This window comes from Tilletiaria anomala (genome assembly GCF_000711695.1).
Source record: "Tilletiaria anomala UBC 951 chromosome Unknown K437scaffold_8, whole genome shotgun sequence".
Lineage (NCBI taxonomy): Eukaryota > Fungi > Basidiomycota > Exobasidiomycetes > Georgefischeriales > Tilletiariaceae > Tilletiaria > Tilletiaria anomala.
In genome coordinates, this window is record NW_013547014.1 from 119602 (window position 1) to 135739 (window position 16138).

Here is a 16138-nt window from a genome sequence, read left to right on the forward strand (position 1 = left end):
TTCTCATCAGCTTTTTGACCTCCGAGTCCAACCTGACCAACGTCCATGCTGGGGCTGGATGACTCGACTCGGGGTAGCAGCTTTTCTGGCAAAGTGCCCTCATCACCACATCTCGCTCAAGCTGCCTTCTTTCTTCTGCTCACTGCAGTGCCCAGCGTTCTTCGTGTTTCGCTGATGGCCCTTGTTGCAATCGGCCGCCGTGTCGTTGCTTGTTGACGAGACACCATGCAGGCATATTCTTCGACGCAGCGAGCACAAGCAGCTTCGTCCCCGTCCTTTGCCTCCTTCTCCAGCGCTAGCTCTGCTGGCGAGTGCAATGCAACCAATACTACAGATGCGACTGCGCCACCGCTGCCGCCGCCGCCGTACTTTGGCACCCACGCAGTCGACCATGCCGTCGCAGGGGTCGGCGCAGGCATCACTGCCACCGTGTGCATGAACCCACTCGACCTGATCAAGGTCAAGTTCCAAGTCGACACACGGCCCGTACGACCCCTGTCTCTTTCCTTTCCTTCCCTATCCCTGACGCATGTCCTCACGGGCGGCCGTGTGGGGCGCGAGATAGCGCAGAGCCTAAGTGGCATCGTGCGCGAGCACGGTTGGACAGGGCTCTACCGCGGGCTCGGGCCCAATGTGATTGGAAACAGCACCAGCTGGGGGTTGTACTTTCTCTGGTGCGTATCCGAACCTCGCATTTGTTGAGCAAACTCGTCTTTTCGGGCTTTGCTTTCCTGCTTACACTTATGCCACCCTTAGGTACACGATGATCAAGGAGGCCATGTCCAATGGTCAGCTTTCCCTCGCCTCTGCATCGTCCTCTGCGCCCGTCAAGCTGTCTGCTAGCCAGCATCTGCTCGCAGCGTCTGTCAGCGGAGCGGCGACCGCGCTGCTGACCAATCCAATTTGGGTCGTCAAAACGCGCATGTTCGCCACGCCGCCCCCGCCACGTCGCTCTTCGCAATGCGCTACCATCATCACCCCAAGATCAATGCAACACTACCGCAACACACTCGACGGTCTGGTTTCCATCTACAGGAACGAGGGCATCCGTGGGTGGTACAAGGGTGGTGGCCTAGCGCTCGTTGGCGTCTCCAACGGCGCGATCCAGTTCACCGCTTACGAGCAGCTCAAGAAATGGCGCTCGCGCGTCGCAATGCGTCGCAACCTGCGCCAGAGCGGGCCGCATGCAGCCACGGCGCAGGACGACAAGCTGATCCCCGAGGGGGGTGTCAAGCTGAGCAACACCGAGTACATCCTGCTCTCGGGTGCGTCCAAGATCGCCGCCATCTTCCTCACTTACCCATACCAGGTGGTCCGCTCCCGCATCCAAAACTTCCCTGTGGCGAGTAGTCCTACCTTTACAACAACAGCAGCATCCTACACCAGCATACCGGACTGCATCCGCAAGACCTACACGCACGAAGGCGGCCTCCGCGCCTTCTACAAAGGCCTCACCGCCAACTGCGTGCGCGTCCTGCCGGGGACATGCGTAACATTCGTCGTATATGAGCAGATCGCCTGGGCTCTCAAGGGTGCCGCAGCGGACCGAACGGCAGCGGCGCAAAGAGCGAGCAGAGCCGCTCCTGCAGGTAACACAGCAGGGACGGATATTGATATTGATGGGTGAAGCGGATTAGAAAAGCCCGGACAGAAGACATCATAGATGGAGCCATTTTGCCTTTTTGCATTGACCACTGTCGCACGCACGCATGTATCATTATCGTCACCAGCTCACATTCGCACACATACCACCTGCATTAGCTCAAGCAATGTACTAGAGAAACAATATCTACCCTTGCAATATTACACTAGCCAATCCTCCCCCCCCCTCCTCACCGAACGGAGCTGCGTTTCAGAATCCTTCAGATTGGAGGAACATACTTGCGGAACCGGACGCCTGCCTCATCGAAGATCTCGCGACTGCGGTCGTCCATACTGTACGCGAGCTGGTACACCACCTCCTTGACGCCCGTCTGCACGATCTTGACTGCGCAGCGTAAGCATGGGCAGCTGGTGAAAGAAAACGGAGTGATGACACGTTAGGTATTTGCCATTTTATCGCTTTGCGAACCGACGCTCCACTCACGTATTGCAGTACAGCACCGTTCCCTCCGCCCCGCCCTTCTCTCGCCCGCATTCGAGCAGCGCATTCTCTTCTGCGTGTAGGCACAGACACTCATCCAAGCTGACGCCGCTTTTTGGTACCTGCGGCTGCTCTTGTTCCTCCTCCTCCATCGCCCCCTCTTGCTGTAGAGTTGCTGCACCAGGCTTTTTGCTCTGGACAAGGCGCCCATTGCACCTCGCGCACCCGCCCTCGTTGCAATTCCGCAGTCCCCGCGGTGTGCCATTATAGCCGGTGGACAGGACACGGTTGTTGCGCACGAGCACGGCGCCGACGCGGCGCTTCATGCAGTTGGAGCGCAGTGACGCGAGCGTGCACAGGGAGACAAAGTATGTGTCCCAGCTCGGTCGTAGGCGGTGAGTCGCGGAGAGGTCCAGCGTGGAGAGGTATGCGGCGAAGAGGGCGGACGTGCGGAAGTCGTTCAGGATGCGCAGATCCGCCGTCTGCATCAACTCATACAGCGATAGTGGTCGGCGAGTACTGACACCGTTGCCGCCGCCTTCCTTTAACGTGGATTCCCCTTGCGATGGTATCGATGTGCCCTGCAGTGTGGCTCCATCGCCTTTCGATAAAGTTGCTGCACCAACCGCAACAGCCATGTTGGTCAGCGTCGCAATCACACCTGAGCTCTCCTCGCGGCTCATGTTGATCGGCGTTGCCGCCCCAACAGCCGCGGCGGCCGCGGCCGAAGCAGCAACCCCCGTCTCCGCATCTGCAGAAAGCGGCGAGAAGAGAGCATAGTCGTCGATCTCGAGAAACTTCTCTAGAGACAGCGCCGCTGCAGTACACGGTGCAGCGTGCTGGATGCGCTGCCAGCGCACGAGCACCGGTGCGCTAACCGAGACAAGCAGGAAGAAAGGGCGCTTACGGAACGCGTCTATGTCCGCGTACTTGGAGAAATCGTCGTCGATGAGCAGCCTGCTGGACCAGTGCGCCGTCGCATAGTCGAGCAGAGCGCCTTCGCTCGTGAAACGCCGCACCTCGTCTTTCGGCGCCTCGTTTGAATCCTCCGCGAGACAAGCCGGCTGCTGCTCAAGCCCGACGGACTGGAACGCGTGCTGTTTGCGCAGGTGCCTTCGGATCGTCGCGCGCCCGCTCCCCGCCGGACCTGTCACGGCGACGAGCATGTCTTGGGGAAATAAGGTCAGCTCAGAAGGTTCCGTTGGCAGCGACGACAGGCGACCGAACCAATGGGAATGGTGCCGACGCATGCACCCTATCCATGGCCTCCATCCCACTTCTTCTTCTTCCATGCCAGCCTACTATGGATAGAAGACCAACACCTCCCACGTGCCACCAAACACGCGACGCGTGCGCTGGGCCTGCTTACGTCATCATCCTTAGGACCCTCTTCGCTTCTTCCCACGTCGTAACGGAGGCCACGTCTGGTGGAGCTTGCCGCTTGCGATAATTGCCATCGCCTTCGAATGCACTCCCAGTTGGATGCATTGATCGCATCAAGGACCAAGGACCGAGGACGTCGGCAAGCTCTCTCCCCCCTCCTTCCCCCGGTGCTTTGCTGGCTGCTTTGTGCAGGCCGGTTGGTCCCAGTGCCTAAATATGCGTGCGGTGGGCCGATGAACCTGGCCCCATCGGATCTCATTCGTGACGTTGGTGGTAATCGTCACCGGCGTTCCGTGGAATCACCCTTCTCGCAATCTTCCGCCTGAACCTGTACCAAAGGCGCTCACATCCCCTTTCATTGCACACTTAGGTGCACCACAACGAGCTACATGCTCTCACCGTCGCCCTCGTCCCAACTAGCACGCATCGGGATGTAAGTGAGCGAGGGAAGATGGACGCAGGGACAGCGACTGCGTCTTGAATGGGAGTCTGATCTAGGCCTCTTATTTCAGAAACCTGCCATTAACGCGTTGGAAACAGCAGCAGTAGCAGAAAAACGCACGGCAGGCCCACTCCTTTCTTGCAGCCATGGCGAACTTGAACTCTGGGCTAGCCCAAGGCGGCCACAGCCCAAGCACAAATATTGCACAGTGGACACATGGTATTCAATGCATTCCTGGCCTGCCCATCGCGGAAGCCTTGGCCAACCTCGGCACCTGGCCCCTCCATCCGGTCCTCGATGCCGACATCGACGCGTCGTCATCCTTCAGCAAGCCCCAAAGCACGACGGGTCGGAAGGTCACAGTGTCATACTGGCGTGCGAGAACGGCGCTTGAGGACAGCACAGACGGGACTTCCACAGTAGAAGGGATTATTTCGTCGCAGCAACGCGTCAATCTCAACACGGCTGTCGAGCAACTGCAGACCATGCGCTTTGCCGAGGCTTGCATTCTGGCTGCCCTCGAACGAAGTGAAGAGGCGAAGCGCAACGGACGCAGCGAGGGACAACGCCATGGGAAAGGCGAGGCGGAAGATGCACAGCCATATACAGAGTCGCAAACAGAGAAACACGCGGATGTAGAAAGCGGAAAAACTGCATTTGCGCGGCAATTCTTACAAGATCGTCTACTCTTTGCTGTGCAGGAGGATGAGCAGCCAGAGGACGAGGTGCATCATCAACATGTCCTCAGGCACGCACAAGGCATGTACTCGAATACGTTACCCACCGGCGCAAAAAGGCAGGCCAAGCGGCGGCGAACCGATACTAACTCCGGTACGAGAGGGCAGACACAGCCAAGGACACAGTCTCTGTGGCTCTTTCGCGTCTGCTTCTACGACTCGACTGAGGGAGCCGCTGTCCCTCCCGCGAGCGCAAGCTTGTCCTTCTGCGATGCTGTCCTGCGCTTGTCCTCCACCTTGCCCGATCAAGCCGATCCGACAAATTTCTCACACACCCCAACATCAGCGAAACAAAGGCAGCGGCCACTGTCGCAGCTGCTGTCGCCATCCGAGCAATTTCAACTTTCCGCGCTCGAGAAAGCGTGTGCAGCTCTGCAGCACGAGCTCCCGCTTCTCATGCTCGAGACAGAAAAGCCGGACCACACGATCACGCTCGAGGAGCTGAGGAACGATGCGCTCGTGTGCGACGCGTTGCAGCGCGCTCTGCATGGCGCCTTCGTTGCCTGGGCCTTGCATCGGCAGCACCACCCTTGCAAACCCCTGGACCCGTCTGGCGCGTTGGGTGCGCAAAGAAATCAGGCCGCAGGCGATGGCCTCGATGTTGATAATCGGGGAGACACGGGGGAGGAGGATGTATATCCCGTTCGCTGGCGCGACGGTATACTGCTGCGACCTAGATTCCGACCACCTCTGAGGTGGCCGAGGCACAGTACGTACGACGATCAAGAAGAGAGAGATTGTAACATCGGAAGGAGCCGCACTGGCCACCTGCGCTCCACCTCGCACGTTGGCATTACACACGCGCACGCCGAAGCAAGTTCTTCCATCAATCTACGCGCGTTCATCTCCCCTTTTATTTTGCAGCTGCACCTCTCACGCCAGCCCCAGGATACAGCGTGGAATCTCTTTCCCCTTTCCGTGCGGTCTCCTAGGGAAGACCGGGATCCGGCTGTGACGTGCGCTTGGGACGGCGAGTGGGATCCCGGGCCTTGTCTCGCGTCCGACCGCGTTCCTCGCTCTGGCGCAACGCTGCTCCTCGCTCCTCTTGGCGTCCAGGCTACGTTCGTGGATCGATGGATGAAGGCAGACATCAACCTTCTGCAAAGGGATGCAGCTAGAGACCACGCGGTCGGCGTGTCGACCTTGCATGCTTGGGAGTCGATGAAAGAGGAGCTCAAGACGCGGCTCCTTGCAATGGGCTGTCTCAGCTCGCCGGAAGTGGAAGAGGATCTGGAGAGGGATCGTTACATCCTTTGCAAGCGCCAAGAAAGCGAGAATGAGAATGAGAATGAGAATGAGAAGGACGGCGGTGGTGCCGCTGGCGCGCAAGGGCAAGTCCAACAAGGCGAAAATGACACCAGCACGGGAAACACGCGCGTCTTCCTCTGGCTGCAATCGCTTTGTTACCTTGCTGTACCTCGTCATGTTGGCACTGAAGGGAGCCACGTCGAAGGGATCATCAGCGCAGGCGAAAAGACGAAGACGGCGTCGGTGATTGTGCCAGCCGTGGAGCGACTCAATTTTGCGACACCTCAGCGACTCGGAGAAGTGCTGGACAACTCTCGGAAAGCATTGCAGCGCCTCGCCAGTGCCAGGACCAAGACCCGGCAGGAGGCTGCACCGCCGATCACACCACCTCCGCCGCCGGCCCAGCTATCGATTGTCGATGCGCAAGGCGGCGCACAAGTGGCACTGACTGCCACTGCTCTTAAAGGGGTAGCTCTTAAACAAGAGCCCTCAATGCAATCTGCTGTCGAGGAGCAGCCGCAAGAATGGAGGTTGTCTCATGCCGCGACCGCCGAAGATGCATGGTCCAGCTCCGAAGGTGATGCAGACTTGTGGGGCGAAGCGGATGGCGAAGACGGCAGAGATGTGTCGCATTCGAGCTCCGATCGACAAGGCATTGTTGTCGACTCTCCGAATCTCAAGTGTACCTCTCCTACAGGGAACCAGGCAGAGTTACTGCCGCCAGCAGCTCATATCGACTCGGTCGAGGCATTCGGATCTGATCACCCAAATCCCGCCTTTGGCGTTGAGGCCTCTTCGGCACCTGCTAAACGTGCGTTCGAAGATATGGACATCGTCACGGATGTCGACTTTGACTTTTTCGGTGGGGGTGGCATCGTTCTTGCTGATCTACCAGCTGATACCAACGTAGCAGCCAAGCAAGGCCAGCTTCACGCTTATGATGCACCTGCTCCGAACGCTGCATTGGAAGGGCATGCTTCTTCGGGTCCGCCCCACAGCACATCTCTTGCTGCGCCCCTCTTGGTTCTGCAGCAGATATTTCCTCGCCATCCAGCAGGCGCTGTCACTGGGACAACCTTTGCAAGCCTCGATGCGCCATCTCTACCCGCGTTCACTCCTGGCTCGTTGACAGCCTCTTCTCCTACCATGGGCCCGCTCCTCGGCAAGACGCCGCAAACACCTGGAGACGAGCAGCATTTCGTTCCGGACTCGGTAGCCATTGCGAACTTTGACAATGTCCGCTCCTCCGTCCAGCAGAGTGCCGATGAGGATCTGAGCGCAAAGTCGGTAGATTACGACCTTGACTACCATCTGCTCGGCTCAATGCGGGCAATGATGCCACGTGATCTGCCCACTGGTGATATGGCTTCCAAGTATGAAGAGGGCAAATTCGCCGTTCCGGTCGATGGCAGCACATCAACGCAGGCTAAACCGAATGGCGATGCTCCCGACCTGACAGTACAGTTGCAGGCACAGACACAGACGCGCCTACAGGCAAGCACAAAGGCGCAAGCACAGGGAAACCCGCATTTGCAGGGACAGGCTCCACCTCGTAAGAAACGGCTGCTGGCCACTCTTCGCCACAGGCACATGAATGATGAAGAGTTGTCCGAGCTGGGAACAGCAGATGCTTCGGTCAGCGGACAAAGTGACTCTGATGACAGTGACTCTGAATCTGAGGCTGATCGAGGGCATGCAGTGGACGAAGTGCAGACGCTCAAGTCGCAGCTAGACCTTCTCTCGCATGCCGTTAAAATTGTCGTTGGGCGTGTGTCTGTGCATTCCCGCACTCGCGCACTCACTGTACGCGGCCGGCAGACATCATCGGATGCTCAAGTGGAGGATCGGTTGTACAATCCGTCCTGTACAAGGCTTCTGCATTATGGTGCTCGTGTTCAAGGTGACGCACAAGTCCAGTCCATGGGTGACGAGTGTGAAGGTTGCGACGTCGCCGCAAGGGCCATCAAAGACCCAAAGGCTTTCGCAGCGGGATCAATATCGCGAGTTGGCACTTTGCAACTGCTAGAGCAAACGCAAATGATCGTGAGCAGCGCGGGGTCTGTCCTCAAGATAAATGCGGCCGCAGTGCCATTTTGGAGTAAATTGAATCTGGCACCTGTTGCGGGTCGGAAGAACGTCACATGTCTTTTGCTGGTCGAGGAGTCATCTGAAGGCTTCATTGGCGACACGCGGCGTCGACTTGACGTGTGGAAGTATAGCTACGAGGTGAGAAACAGGAAGGGGTAAAACATCTATGCTACGATACTGAACCGCTTCACACCTTTTAGAGCATGTCCTTGGGCACTTTCAGTCAAGTAGATGTGGCCATCATCGCTGCCAGTGATCCACGAACCCCTGCATTAAGCGAGCTGAGAATGGACAGCGGTGAGCCAGTAACATAGTGTGAGAAGGCATATTCCGCTAAAACTGCTTCTTCATTCAGAGCGTTGGAACAACACGATCCACTCGTTGGGCACAAGAGTCAATGCGGCTGCCGCACATGACAAGTACACAGTGCTTTGGGTGGCTGGATGCAAGGAAACACCCGATCAAGAGATCCTAGGGGCGATACAGGTGGATTTGCGGCTTCTGTGTCGCAAAGCAGGTAACCCGCAGCCATTCGTGACGGTCGTGGAGCTTACCGCAAAACGACCTTCCTACCTCGACTGCTTAGCACTCTACGATAGTATCGAAAGCAGCTCGCCGCCGGAAGCTACGCGCCACCTCCACCGAGAGCTAACACCCTCCGGACACAGCTTCCAAAGTCCAGCATTCGCCCTTGCACCTGCTACCTACCGTCAATCGAAACATTTCTCTTTGACGTGGCCGCATGTCTCGGACTCTCACGATGCAACTGACTACCTCGTTCACGTGGCCTACGACATTGATTTCACTGGCAGCATCTGGACCGCATGTATCGACAATAAAGCCCAGCTTTCGGAGACAAAGCAGTCGCCGAAGAGTGGCAAAACATACGATGACTTACTCACGGTCTGGACTAACGCGGTGTCTTTTGCCAGAAGGGCTTCGCAGAAATGCACAATTGTCCTCTGCCACAGCTGCTCATCTAGGGAGGAAATCCGACTGGGTAAGCCTAATTGCACATTGCATTAATGATCTCAGCTGACCAGGAGCGCATAACAGGTTGCTTCAAGAACATTGCGGCCGAGCAAAAGCCACCATGGATAGAACACGTGATTTTCTTGTGCTTGGACCGGAGTACTCCAATCGCCCTGCCATGGGAGAGACTAGCTCCGCCAGGGCATGATTTTCCTCAGCAAGCTAATGCAGCCCGCGACAACTCGCTCATGCACGATTCGTCTCGCCTGGATCTCGCCTGGACCTTCCCGCCTGCGCGCCTTATCCACGATCTCTGTGACGTTTCACCTCTTGCATCTGGCCTGTTGGCGTCTCGCCGCCTCTGCTCGGCGACCGCATCTTCTTGGTCGACAGAGAACTACATTCTTCACATCCTAGCTACCGTGCCGGAAAGTTCCGCGGGAATGGAAGAAGTCATGCAACAAGTTCTCGTGTCTTTCCACGAGCTGAGAACGGTCACCAAGCTCCGACTTGCATGCGACCTGCCGTTGCCGTGGCACGTGGCCGCCGTTCGAATATTCGCAGCTGCTAGTGCGAAGTATTGATGTATCTCATGCGCCTGCATCTGTAGCATATGCGTTCGTCTACTGCCTATTTGCGTGTGCTTCTTCGACCCTTCGCTGGCGGTGGTCCGGAACGGCTCCCAGAACGAGTCCCCCGTCGTGTCGGTGCCTCCGCTTCATCCTCGCCATCTTGCTCGGGCTCATCGTCTTCGCCTTCGCTTGGAGGGGCAGAGCGCTTCACGCTCTTTTTGACTGGACTTTCCACTTCCGTCAATTCATCATCTGATAAATCTTCTTCGCTGCTTTCTGGCGCTCTAGCGCGTTGAGCGATCATGTTCTCGAACTCGAACGTTTGCGAGAGTATAAAGCCCTCCTCGCATTGGGGGCAGCGGTTTTCTGGCATATCCTCGCTGTCGTCTCCCCCATCGGCCTCACAGCTGTCCTCGTCATCTTCTTCGTCCTGGACGCCTCCCTCTATTTTGTATTCCTGAAAATTACCGTAGTATGGCGTAGCGATTCAGCTCTTGGTCCTCCTCCAAAGCACATAACACCCCATTGAATGCACTCACGAGCTCGTTCAACGCTGTCAGATCGTACCATTCTTCCAGTTTGTTCCAAATCAGCTTCGAATCTTGCAGCGCTGCTTGGCCAGTTAAGGGTGGCCTGCTATCCTCTTTTCGAGATTCATCTATTTTTTCCACGGCTTGCGAGAGCTTCTGGAGTATCCGAATCAGGTGGAAATGACGATGGATACCAACTGGGCGATGAGAGGAGACCGCACTCAAAAGCGCACTCTCAACCTCGATGTCATCAAGGAAGGCAACCTCATCGGGCATGACTGTCAATCCGTGGGAGATGGCTTATATGAAGGATCCAAGATCCTTGAACGAAGATTGGACTTGTTAGGGAAAGAGAATATGAAGGTGGCAGGTGAACCCCAAAAGAGAACAACACAGAGCAGGTGGGGTACAACTTCAACTTTCGCGTGGCAACTTGCGTCATACACCATCAATACATGTTTATTGCAGTGAAACGACCTCAGGATGCCATTGAACAGGCTCGGAGAAGGGTCTCCAATGGAGACCATCATCGAAAACCACAAGCAAAGCAATGGTGTATTGGAACCGCATATTGCTGGGTGCGGACGACACGGGAGTCTTCCGTGAAACACAGCATTTGTTGCATTTGATGCATCATTAATCACGTCATAGGGACAGCTCGATTACAGATGCTATTCTGGTCTACGAGCTTGCAAAAAAGCCATGAGTCTCTCCAGAATCCCACGAGCATCATGTTGCTGTCCTTCAACTCCTCCTTGTGCCTCTCGGCCACCGTTGGCTTCGCCATCCTCGTCACCGTTCCAGCCACCAGGATGCATTTGCTGGATCAGGTCATTGAAGAATCCGGCCTGTGGAAGCCGATGAGCATCGGATGACTAGGTCAGCGAAAGAGCGAAGACAGGACGCGTAACAGGAGAAAGCACGACCCACCTGCTCCTCTTGCGGCAGTCGATCCTGGGCATCCTGAATCATCCTCATCAGATCTTGCGCGCCTCGCCTCCCGCCGGGTCCACCCCGGTTCGAACTTGGCATGCGACCAGAGATGTCAGCAAAATATTCATCATCGAATCGGGTGCCGTAAGCAGGTGGAAACGGATCGGATGCTTCGAGCAGCTCTGAGCGCGACGTCACATCGGGCGGCATAAGCGAGATCAACTGCTGGCGCAATGTGTCGGGGATATCCGAAACGATTACATGGCGGTAGATGCTGGTGAGCGTTTCACCATCTGGAGGATTTGGTCTGCGCGCCTTTTTTTTAATGACAGGCCAAACTCGCCTAAAAGTCTCCGAGAGCCATGACTGGTGGTCGTGATCCTTCCAAAGCGACTCGGAACGTGCAGCGTACAGATGGCTGAGGAGGTGCACATAGGCATCGCGTCCATTGATCTCCGAATATGAGCTTGCGACTTGTAGCGACGGGTCATCAAGAGCTTCCATGGGAATTTCTGTGCCGAGCTTCTTTAAAAGCACTGGCGCAGCTATAGGGTGCAGACCCATCGCTTCCTCTAGCGCCGTATTGCTCTTTGCATGGTCCTGGGGGCATTGAGGACAGCCTCGTGAGCAGCTATACAGGTGACAAGCGTCAGAAGCGAAAAGAAAGCTGCTCACATGATTTCTTTCTTCTCTCTCGATCCCTCGATATGCGAGGGCCTTAGCGAACTGCCATCCCACAGCCCATTCCACACTTCCTCTTGCCTGAGTGAGGGCCTCATCCAGCTGCAACACCCACTTGTGGCTTGAACTCTTGATTGCGAGAAAGTCTACCCATAGCAGCACCGCATGTGGATCTGAGGGTGCCGCTATGGATAGCAATAGCTTGCACCACTCGAGCGATGTGCGCCATGTCCCCCGGCGCCCTAAGTAATTGATGTGACGGTGTGCGGCGAGATAGAACCCGCGGTTCTCTATACGCGAGAAGTCGACTTGCGCGGGACCGGAGGAAGAGGTGAGAGAGGATACGAAAGATGGATTTGCACACCGCTCGTAGGCAAATAACGCTCGAGAGACAAAGTCACCAGCTTGACCCAAGTCGCCCTGATGTCGTAAGACCTCGCTCAGTTGTAGCAAAGTGTCGATATGCCAGGGGTAGATCCGAATAAGGGTGTGCAACGAGTTGGGGTCATACCTGTGGCATGGGAGTATGGGCAAGGTAAATGATTCAGGGATGGTTCGACAGGGCTAGCTACGACAAAGCACGACACGTACGATCGAACCGCTTCGAGAAAATTGTACTGTGCTTCTTTGTAAGCCCTCGAATGAATCCACGAGCAAATCTTGCCCTTCCCTTCTTCTACGTGGTCCTCCATATTCATGCCCGTGAAAGTCTGCGCGATGGGCAGCCATTCAGGCTTTGGCTGCACGAGCACACATCGTAACCGCATGTTGGGATTGTGTGCTGCGTTCCGCATTCTGGCTGCTCGCCCGCCTGCAGCGCCGCTTCCGCCAGTGCTGCGCGCTTCGGACTCGTATGCCTTCACAGCTGCCGCTCCAAAAGTCCTCTTCAGCTCGACAAAAGGATCAAAGTTCTGCGCTGTACAGCTTAGCGTTGATCGCAGCTTGTTGAGAAGGCAGTACTCTGTGCTTGATGATGCCGGCGCTCCGGAACCTGTAGATGCTACTGCCCCGCTTGTTGCATCCGACGTGGCTCGCTCCTGCGCCAAGAGACGATCAAACTCGTCCATACTCATGTCCTCCACATTTCGCTTTTCTCCCTTGGTCAGCGCTCTGGCATTCGTATACTTGCTGCCTCCTTTGGACAGTCCAAGTGTGCCTTTGTCTGTACTGGGAGTAGTGGACCCGCTTGCTTCACCGGTTTGTAGGGCATCTTCCGTTTGCAGTCCCTTGCTTCGGTTCTTCTTTTGCTTTTTCTTTTTGGTCTTTGAGCTACCTTTCGCCGGTGCAGACTCGGTCTCTCTTTCTTGTTCGTTCCCTTCGTCTTGTTCCCGCTCTTCCTCATCTGAATTCAAGCTGAGCTGGAGATCGGTACCGTGCAGAGATCTTTAAGCACAGGAGCACGGAAAAATTCCTACGAACCGAAACTCACGGCTGCAAATGCACTGACAGGCTGTGCTTGTACGGTTTTGCAGTTCGAGCTTGGGGATGCATCCTTTACATTGCCCGCTTCTCCATCTGCTTCCTCGATCTTGTCTTCGCCTGGAGTAGAAAGTCTACCTGCCTGTTTCTGTAGAGCTGCAAGCTCTTCCTCCTCTCGCGCTTGCCTCTTGGACATGCGTTTTGCCGCCATCTTGGCACGTTGTTGAGGGGGGGACGAAGGGCAGACCTGCCTTGTGTCCCCTCTTCAAGACCAATGTGTTCCCACCTATTGCTATTACGCAGTAGCTGAATGGTCCAAGCTGGTGGCAGTGTGGATACCAGTCCGTTCCCAAGGCAATTGACATGTCGAAAGCACAAACAATTGCTGCTATGACGCAGCTAACGACTGAGGACTCCTTCAGAGAAGCGATCAGTTGTGAGGAGTTGACCTGATGTCTAATCGGTGCAATTTTCTCTCGCCGGACAACCCCAGCTACCAGCGGTCCGCACCTCTCATCAAGTTCCTGCTCTTCTAAGTCCATGAATGACTTATAGACTCCTTGCCTCAATCCTAATTCATTCGTCCCCATCAGCGCATTATAGCCAGAAATAAGGGGGGAACACTATTCATCCCAGATCAGCCTTGATAACAACTCTGAGAAGCGCCATTTTGCGCTCGGCAATCTTCAGCAGCGCCTGGGTCGTTCTGTGCCCCCCTGGGCTAGATTTCCATTTAACTGCCACAGTTCAGCATAGCTTCAGGATTATCATCACCAGGCATGGTCCAAGAATCTCAGGGTGGCGGAGGCACCGCCGCAACGCTAATGAAGCATCTCAACTCCTTCACTACCAAAAAGCAGGCCGATGAGTCCAAGTCCAAAGACCCAGAGCTGCGCAACGATCTCATCATCAGAGCTGCACGGGGCGAGGCGACCCCGAGGCCTCCCGTCTGGGTCATGCGTCAAGCCGGACGATATCTTCCAGGTGAGCCCCTTTCCCTTCATGATACGGAGCCCAGAAGGGACGAGGCAAAGAATTGACGCACCAACATCTGCCACACCCTCTAGAATTTCGGGCGCTGCGAGAGAAGCACGATTTTTTCGAGTGCTGCCGTGTACCTGAGCTAGCAGCAGAGATCACGCTCCAGCCCATTCGACGCTACCATGGACTTCTCGATGCGGCTATCATCTTCTCTGACATTCTCGTCGTTCCGCAGGCTATGGGTCTCGAAGTCGAGATGCTGCCAGGCAAAGGCCCCCACTTCCCCGCACCGCTGCACAAGCCGAGCGATATGGAGAGGCTCAAGAAGAAAGTCGATGTCAAGAAGGAGCTTGGTTATGTCATGGATGCCATCAAGCTCACGAGACAAAAGCTCGAAGGAAGGGTACCTCTCATCGGCTTCTGCGGTGCACCATGGACGCTCATGGCATACATGATTGAAGGTGGCGGAAGCAAGGAGTTCGAAAAAGCCAAAAAGTGGCTCTGGGCACACCCAGAGGAAAGCAAGGAGTTGCTGCAGCGCATCACAGATGTCTGCATTGAGTTCCTGGTTGCACAGGTCCGGGCAGGTGCCCAGCTGCTTCAAGTCTTTGACTCATGGGCTGGCACCTTGTCCCCATCCGACTTCCGCACATTCAGCCTACCCTACCTTCGCGCCATCTCGGCTGGCGTCCGCGATGCACTATCGTGCAATTCGCGTGCATGCGTCCCACTGATCTGCTTTGCCAAAGGCGCCTTGGGTCACTCGCTCCCGGAAGTCAGCAAGGCGGGCTACGATGTCGTCGGCCTTGACTGGACTGTTGAGCCGAGCGTCGCACGCCGGATCGTTGAGATGAGCTCGCCGGGCGGTACTTCCTTGAAGGCTGGAGCCGGTGCCAATGAGGCGGCGCACCGCATCGCGCTACAGGGCAACCTCGATCCATCCGTGCTCTACGCGGGTAAGGAAGCAATCCGGCAGCAAGTAGACAAGATGTTGCGCTCGCGCAAAGGCGGATTTGGAGGGTCCGGCGCACACATTGTCAACCTTGGGCACGGCATTACTCCTGGTGTGGATCCTGAGGACATGAGGTACTTCCTCGAGTGCGTACACGAGATCGGTCGTGAGGTCTGCAGCGCAAAGGAAGAAGAGTAAAAAGGGGTTGAGATGTTCCTTGTCGACCGCAGCTCGATTTGGGTGATTTTTGTAATACAACAATGCGGGAGCAGAAACAATGCGATGCGACGCTCTCAAGACGTTCGTTGTTGCTATTCATATTGTTCTGGTAATCGGCCGGTGGTCTTGACCGCATATAGACCCGGTACTCGTTTCTCTAGGCATGTGCAAGCATTCGATGAGCTGCCTCACCGAATTGAGCCTTCTTCTGCGCGAGGATACTCACCTATATGCTGCCATTTCGCCACCCAGCTCTGATCGGGGTGGATCATAGAGACAAGTCCATCAAAATTGCTCGTGGTGCAGTCGAGAACTGTGTCCTGCGACCCTTGCATCTGGTCGCACCCAACATGCCGGCAAAGGGAAAGCCAAGTCAGCAGCAATTCTTTCGCTTCTTCGTGGCATCTACTCCAGCGCAGTCTTCGAGAGCAGACTGAACAACACACCTGCAGTACAGCCTCGCAGTTGGGGCAGCCTCGCGCATTAAAGTCGGCACCGCGTTGGACGAACTGACAGCGCAAGCACGCTCGAAGCTTAGCGATGTCGGCTTTGGTCGTCATCTTCGCCTCGTCCGTGCGACAATCAAGCTCGAGAACAGGATGCGTGGAGGGGAATGAATCGACCACACAGCAAGATCTTTATCCTCACTGAGATCGGCTTGAACGCAACGAAGCAAACACCCTCAGCAAATGGAGGCACACCTCACACTGGGCAGCCAACAGAGACGACGAGAGAACCTTCAGGGTGTGGGTCGTAGGAGGGGAGATGAGAGCGACGTGTGGGAACATAGTCAAACCAAGTAGGGTTACATATGAAGAGGCAAACTATGGAGACGTATGTGCATCAGAGGATTGGAAGCTCAATTTTGAATGAAGTGAATCAATCACAGCTTGAATGC

The 16138-nt window shown here is 55.9% G+C and overlaps 7 protein-coding genes across 7 annotated transcripts; 3 read left to right on the forward strand and 4 right to left on the reverse strand.

Moving 5' to 3' along the window:
- The first annotated feature begins 57 nt into the window (after nucleotides 1–57).
- On the forward strand, nucleotides 58–1814 carry K437DRAFT_243329 (mitochondrial carrier). The gene is made up of 2 exons (XM_013390001.1): nucleotides 58–674; nucleotides 757–1814. The coding sequence occupies exons 1-2, from the start codon at nucleotides 226–228 to the stop codon at nucleotides 1625–1627; spliced, it is 1320 nt and encodes a 439-aa protein (XP_013245455.1). The 5' UTR covers nucleotides 58–225; the 3' UTR covers nucleotides 1628–1814.
- Nucleotides 1796–3335, reverse strand: K437DRAFT_254018 (uncharacterized protein). Its single transcript, XM_013390002.1, has 2 exons — nucleotides 2087–3335; nucleotides 1796–2010 (listed from the first exon to the last, which is right to left on the reverse strand). The coding sequence occupies exons 1-2, from the start codon at nucleotides 3247–3249 to the stop codon at nucleotides 1863–1865; spliced, it is 1311 nt and encodes a 436-aa protein (XP_013245456.1). The 5' UTR covers nucleotides 3250–3335; the 3' UTR covers nucleotides 1796–1862.
- A 231-nt stretch (nucleotides 3336–3566) lies between these two features.
- K437DRAFT_254019 (uncharacterized protein) lies at nucleotides 3567–9591 on the forward strand. Its single transcript, XM_013390003.1, has 5 exons — nucleotides 3567–3899; nucleotides 3979–8119; nucleotides 8182–8278; nucleotides 8337–8981; nucleotides 9038–9591. The coding sequence occupies exons 2-5, from the start codon at nucleotides 4055–4057 to the stop codon at nucleotides 9535–9537; spliced, it is 5307 nt and encodes a 1768-aa protein (XP_013245457.1). The 5' UTR covers nucleotides 3567–3899; nucleotides 3979–4054; the 3' UTR covers nucleotides 9538–9591.
- Nucleotides 9561–10527, reverse strand: K437DRAFT_173958 (uncharacterized protein). Its single transcript, XM_013390004.1, has 2 exons — nucleotides 10065–10527; nucleotides 9561–9982 (listed from the first exon to the last, which is right to left on the reverse strand). Exons 1-2 carry the CDS (start codon nucleotides 10329–10331, stop codon nucleotides 9584–9586), a joined length of 666 nt encoding a protein of 221 aa, XP_013245458.1. The 5' UTR covers nucleotides 10332–10527; the 3' UTR covers nucleotides 9561–9583.
- Nucleotides 10528–10692: 165 nt separating this feature from the next.
- On the reverse strand, nucleotides 10693–13430 carry K437DRAFT_254022 (DUF654-domain-containing protein). The gene is made up of 5 exons (XM_013390005.1): nucleotides 13099–13430; nucleotides 12261–13027; nucleotides 11664–12180; nucleotides 10986–11588; nucleotides 10693–10903 (listed from the first exon to the last, which is right to left on the reverse strand). Exons 1-5 carry the CDS (start codon nucleotides 13297–13299, stop codon nucleotides 10727–10729), a joined length of 2265 nt encoding a protein of 754 aa, XP_013245459.1. The 5' UTR covers nucleotides 13300–13430; the 3' UTR covers nucleotides 10693–10726.
- Nucleotides 13431–13912: 482 nt separating this feature from the next.
- Nucleotides 13913–15219, forward strand: K437DRAFT_277500 (putative HEM12-uroporphyrinogen decarboxylase; the record flags this gene model as incomplete). Its single annotated transcript, XM_013390006.1, has 2 exons — nucleotides 13913–14072; nucleotides 14156–15219. The coding sequence occupies 2 exons, from the start codon at nucleotides 13913–13915 to the stop codon at nucleotides 15217–15219; spliced, it is 1224 nt and encodes a 407-aa protein (XP_013245460.1).
- A 56-nt stretch (nucleotides 15220–15275) lies between these two features.
- On the reverse strand, nucleotides 15276–16120 carry K437DRAFT_174043 (putative SPT4-transcription elongation protein). The gene is made up of 3 exons (XM_013390007.1): nucleotides 15687–16120; nucleotides 15467–15575; nucleotides 15276–15397 (listed from the first exon to the last, which is right to left on the reverse strand). The coding sequence occupies exons 1-3, from the start codon at nucleotides 15798–15800 to the stop codon at nucleotides 15333–15335; spliced, it is 288 nt and encodes a 95-aa protein (XP_013245461.1). The 5' UTR covers nucleotides 15801–16120; the 3' UTR covers nucleotides 15276–15332.
- Between the last annotated feature and the right edge of the window lie 18 nt (nucleotides 16121–16138).

Coding starts and splice junctions, on each gene's coding strand:
- K437DRAFT_173958 (XM_013390004.1), bottom strand. CDS start 10,331: ATGCCCGATGAGGTTGCCTTCCTTGATGACATCGAGGTTGAGAGTGCG. Junction 9,983..10,064: donor TGACAGCGTTGAACGAGCTC/GTGAGTGCATTC, acceptor GGTAATTTTCAG/GAATACAAAATAGAGGGAGG.
- K437DRAFT_243329 (XM_013390001.1), top strand. CDS start 226: ATGCAGGCATATTCTTCGACGCAGCGAGCACAAGCAGCTTCGTCCCCG. Junction 675..756: donor TGGGGGTTGTACTTTCTCTG/GTGCGTATCCGA, acceptor TGCCACCCTTAG/GTACACGATGATCAAGGAGG.
- K437DRAFT_254018 (XM_013390002.1), bottom strand. CDS start 3,249: ATGCTCGTCGCCGTGACAGGTCCGGCGGGGAGCGGGCGCGCGACGATC. Junction 2,011..2,086: donor ACGGTGCTGTACTGCAATAC/GTGAGTGGAGCG, acceptor TTCTTTCACCAG/CTGCCCATGCTTACGCTGCG.
- K437DRAFT_254022 (XM_013390005.1), bottom strand. CDS start 13,299: ATGGCGGCAAAACGCATGTCCAAGAGGCAAGCGCGAGAGGAGGAAGAG. Junction 12,181..12,260: donor TTTCTCGAAGCGGTTCGATC/GTACGTGTCGTG, acceptor CCCATGCCACAG/GTATGACCCCAACTCGTTGC. Junction 11,589..11,663: donor AGAGAGAAGAAAGAAATCAT/GTGAGCAGCTTT, acceptor CAATGCCCCCAG/GACCATGCAAAGAGCAATAC.
- K437DRAFT_254019 (XM_013390003.1), top strand. CDS start 4,055: ATGGCGAACTTGAACTCTGGGCTAGCCCAAGGCGGCCACAGCCCAAGC. Junction 8,120..8,181: donor TGTGGAAGTATAGCTACGAG/GTGAGAAACAGG, acceptor CACACCTTTTAG/AGCATGTCCTTGGGCACTTT. Junction 8,279..8,336: donor CGAGCTGAGAATGGACAGCG/GTGAGCCAGTAA, acceptor TTCTTCATTCAG/AGCGTTGGAACAACACGATC.
- K437DRAFT_174043 (XM_013390007.1), bottom strand. CDS start 15,800: ATGACGACCAAAGCCGACATCGCTAAGCTTCGAGCGTGCTTGCGCTGT. Junction 15,576..15,686: donor ACTGCGAGGCTGTACTGCAG/GTGTGTTGTTCA, acceptor GGGTGCGACCAG/ATGCAAGGGTCGCAGGACAC. Junction 15,398..15,466: donor GGCGAAATGGCAGCATATAG/GTGAGTATCCTC, acceptor GCACATGCCTAG/AGAAACGAGTACCGGGTCTA.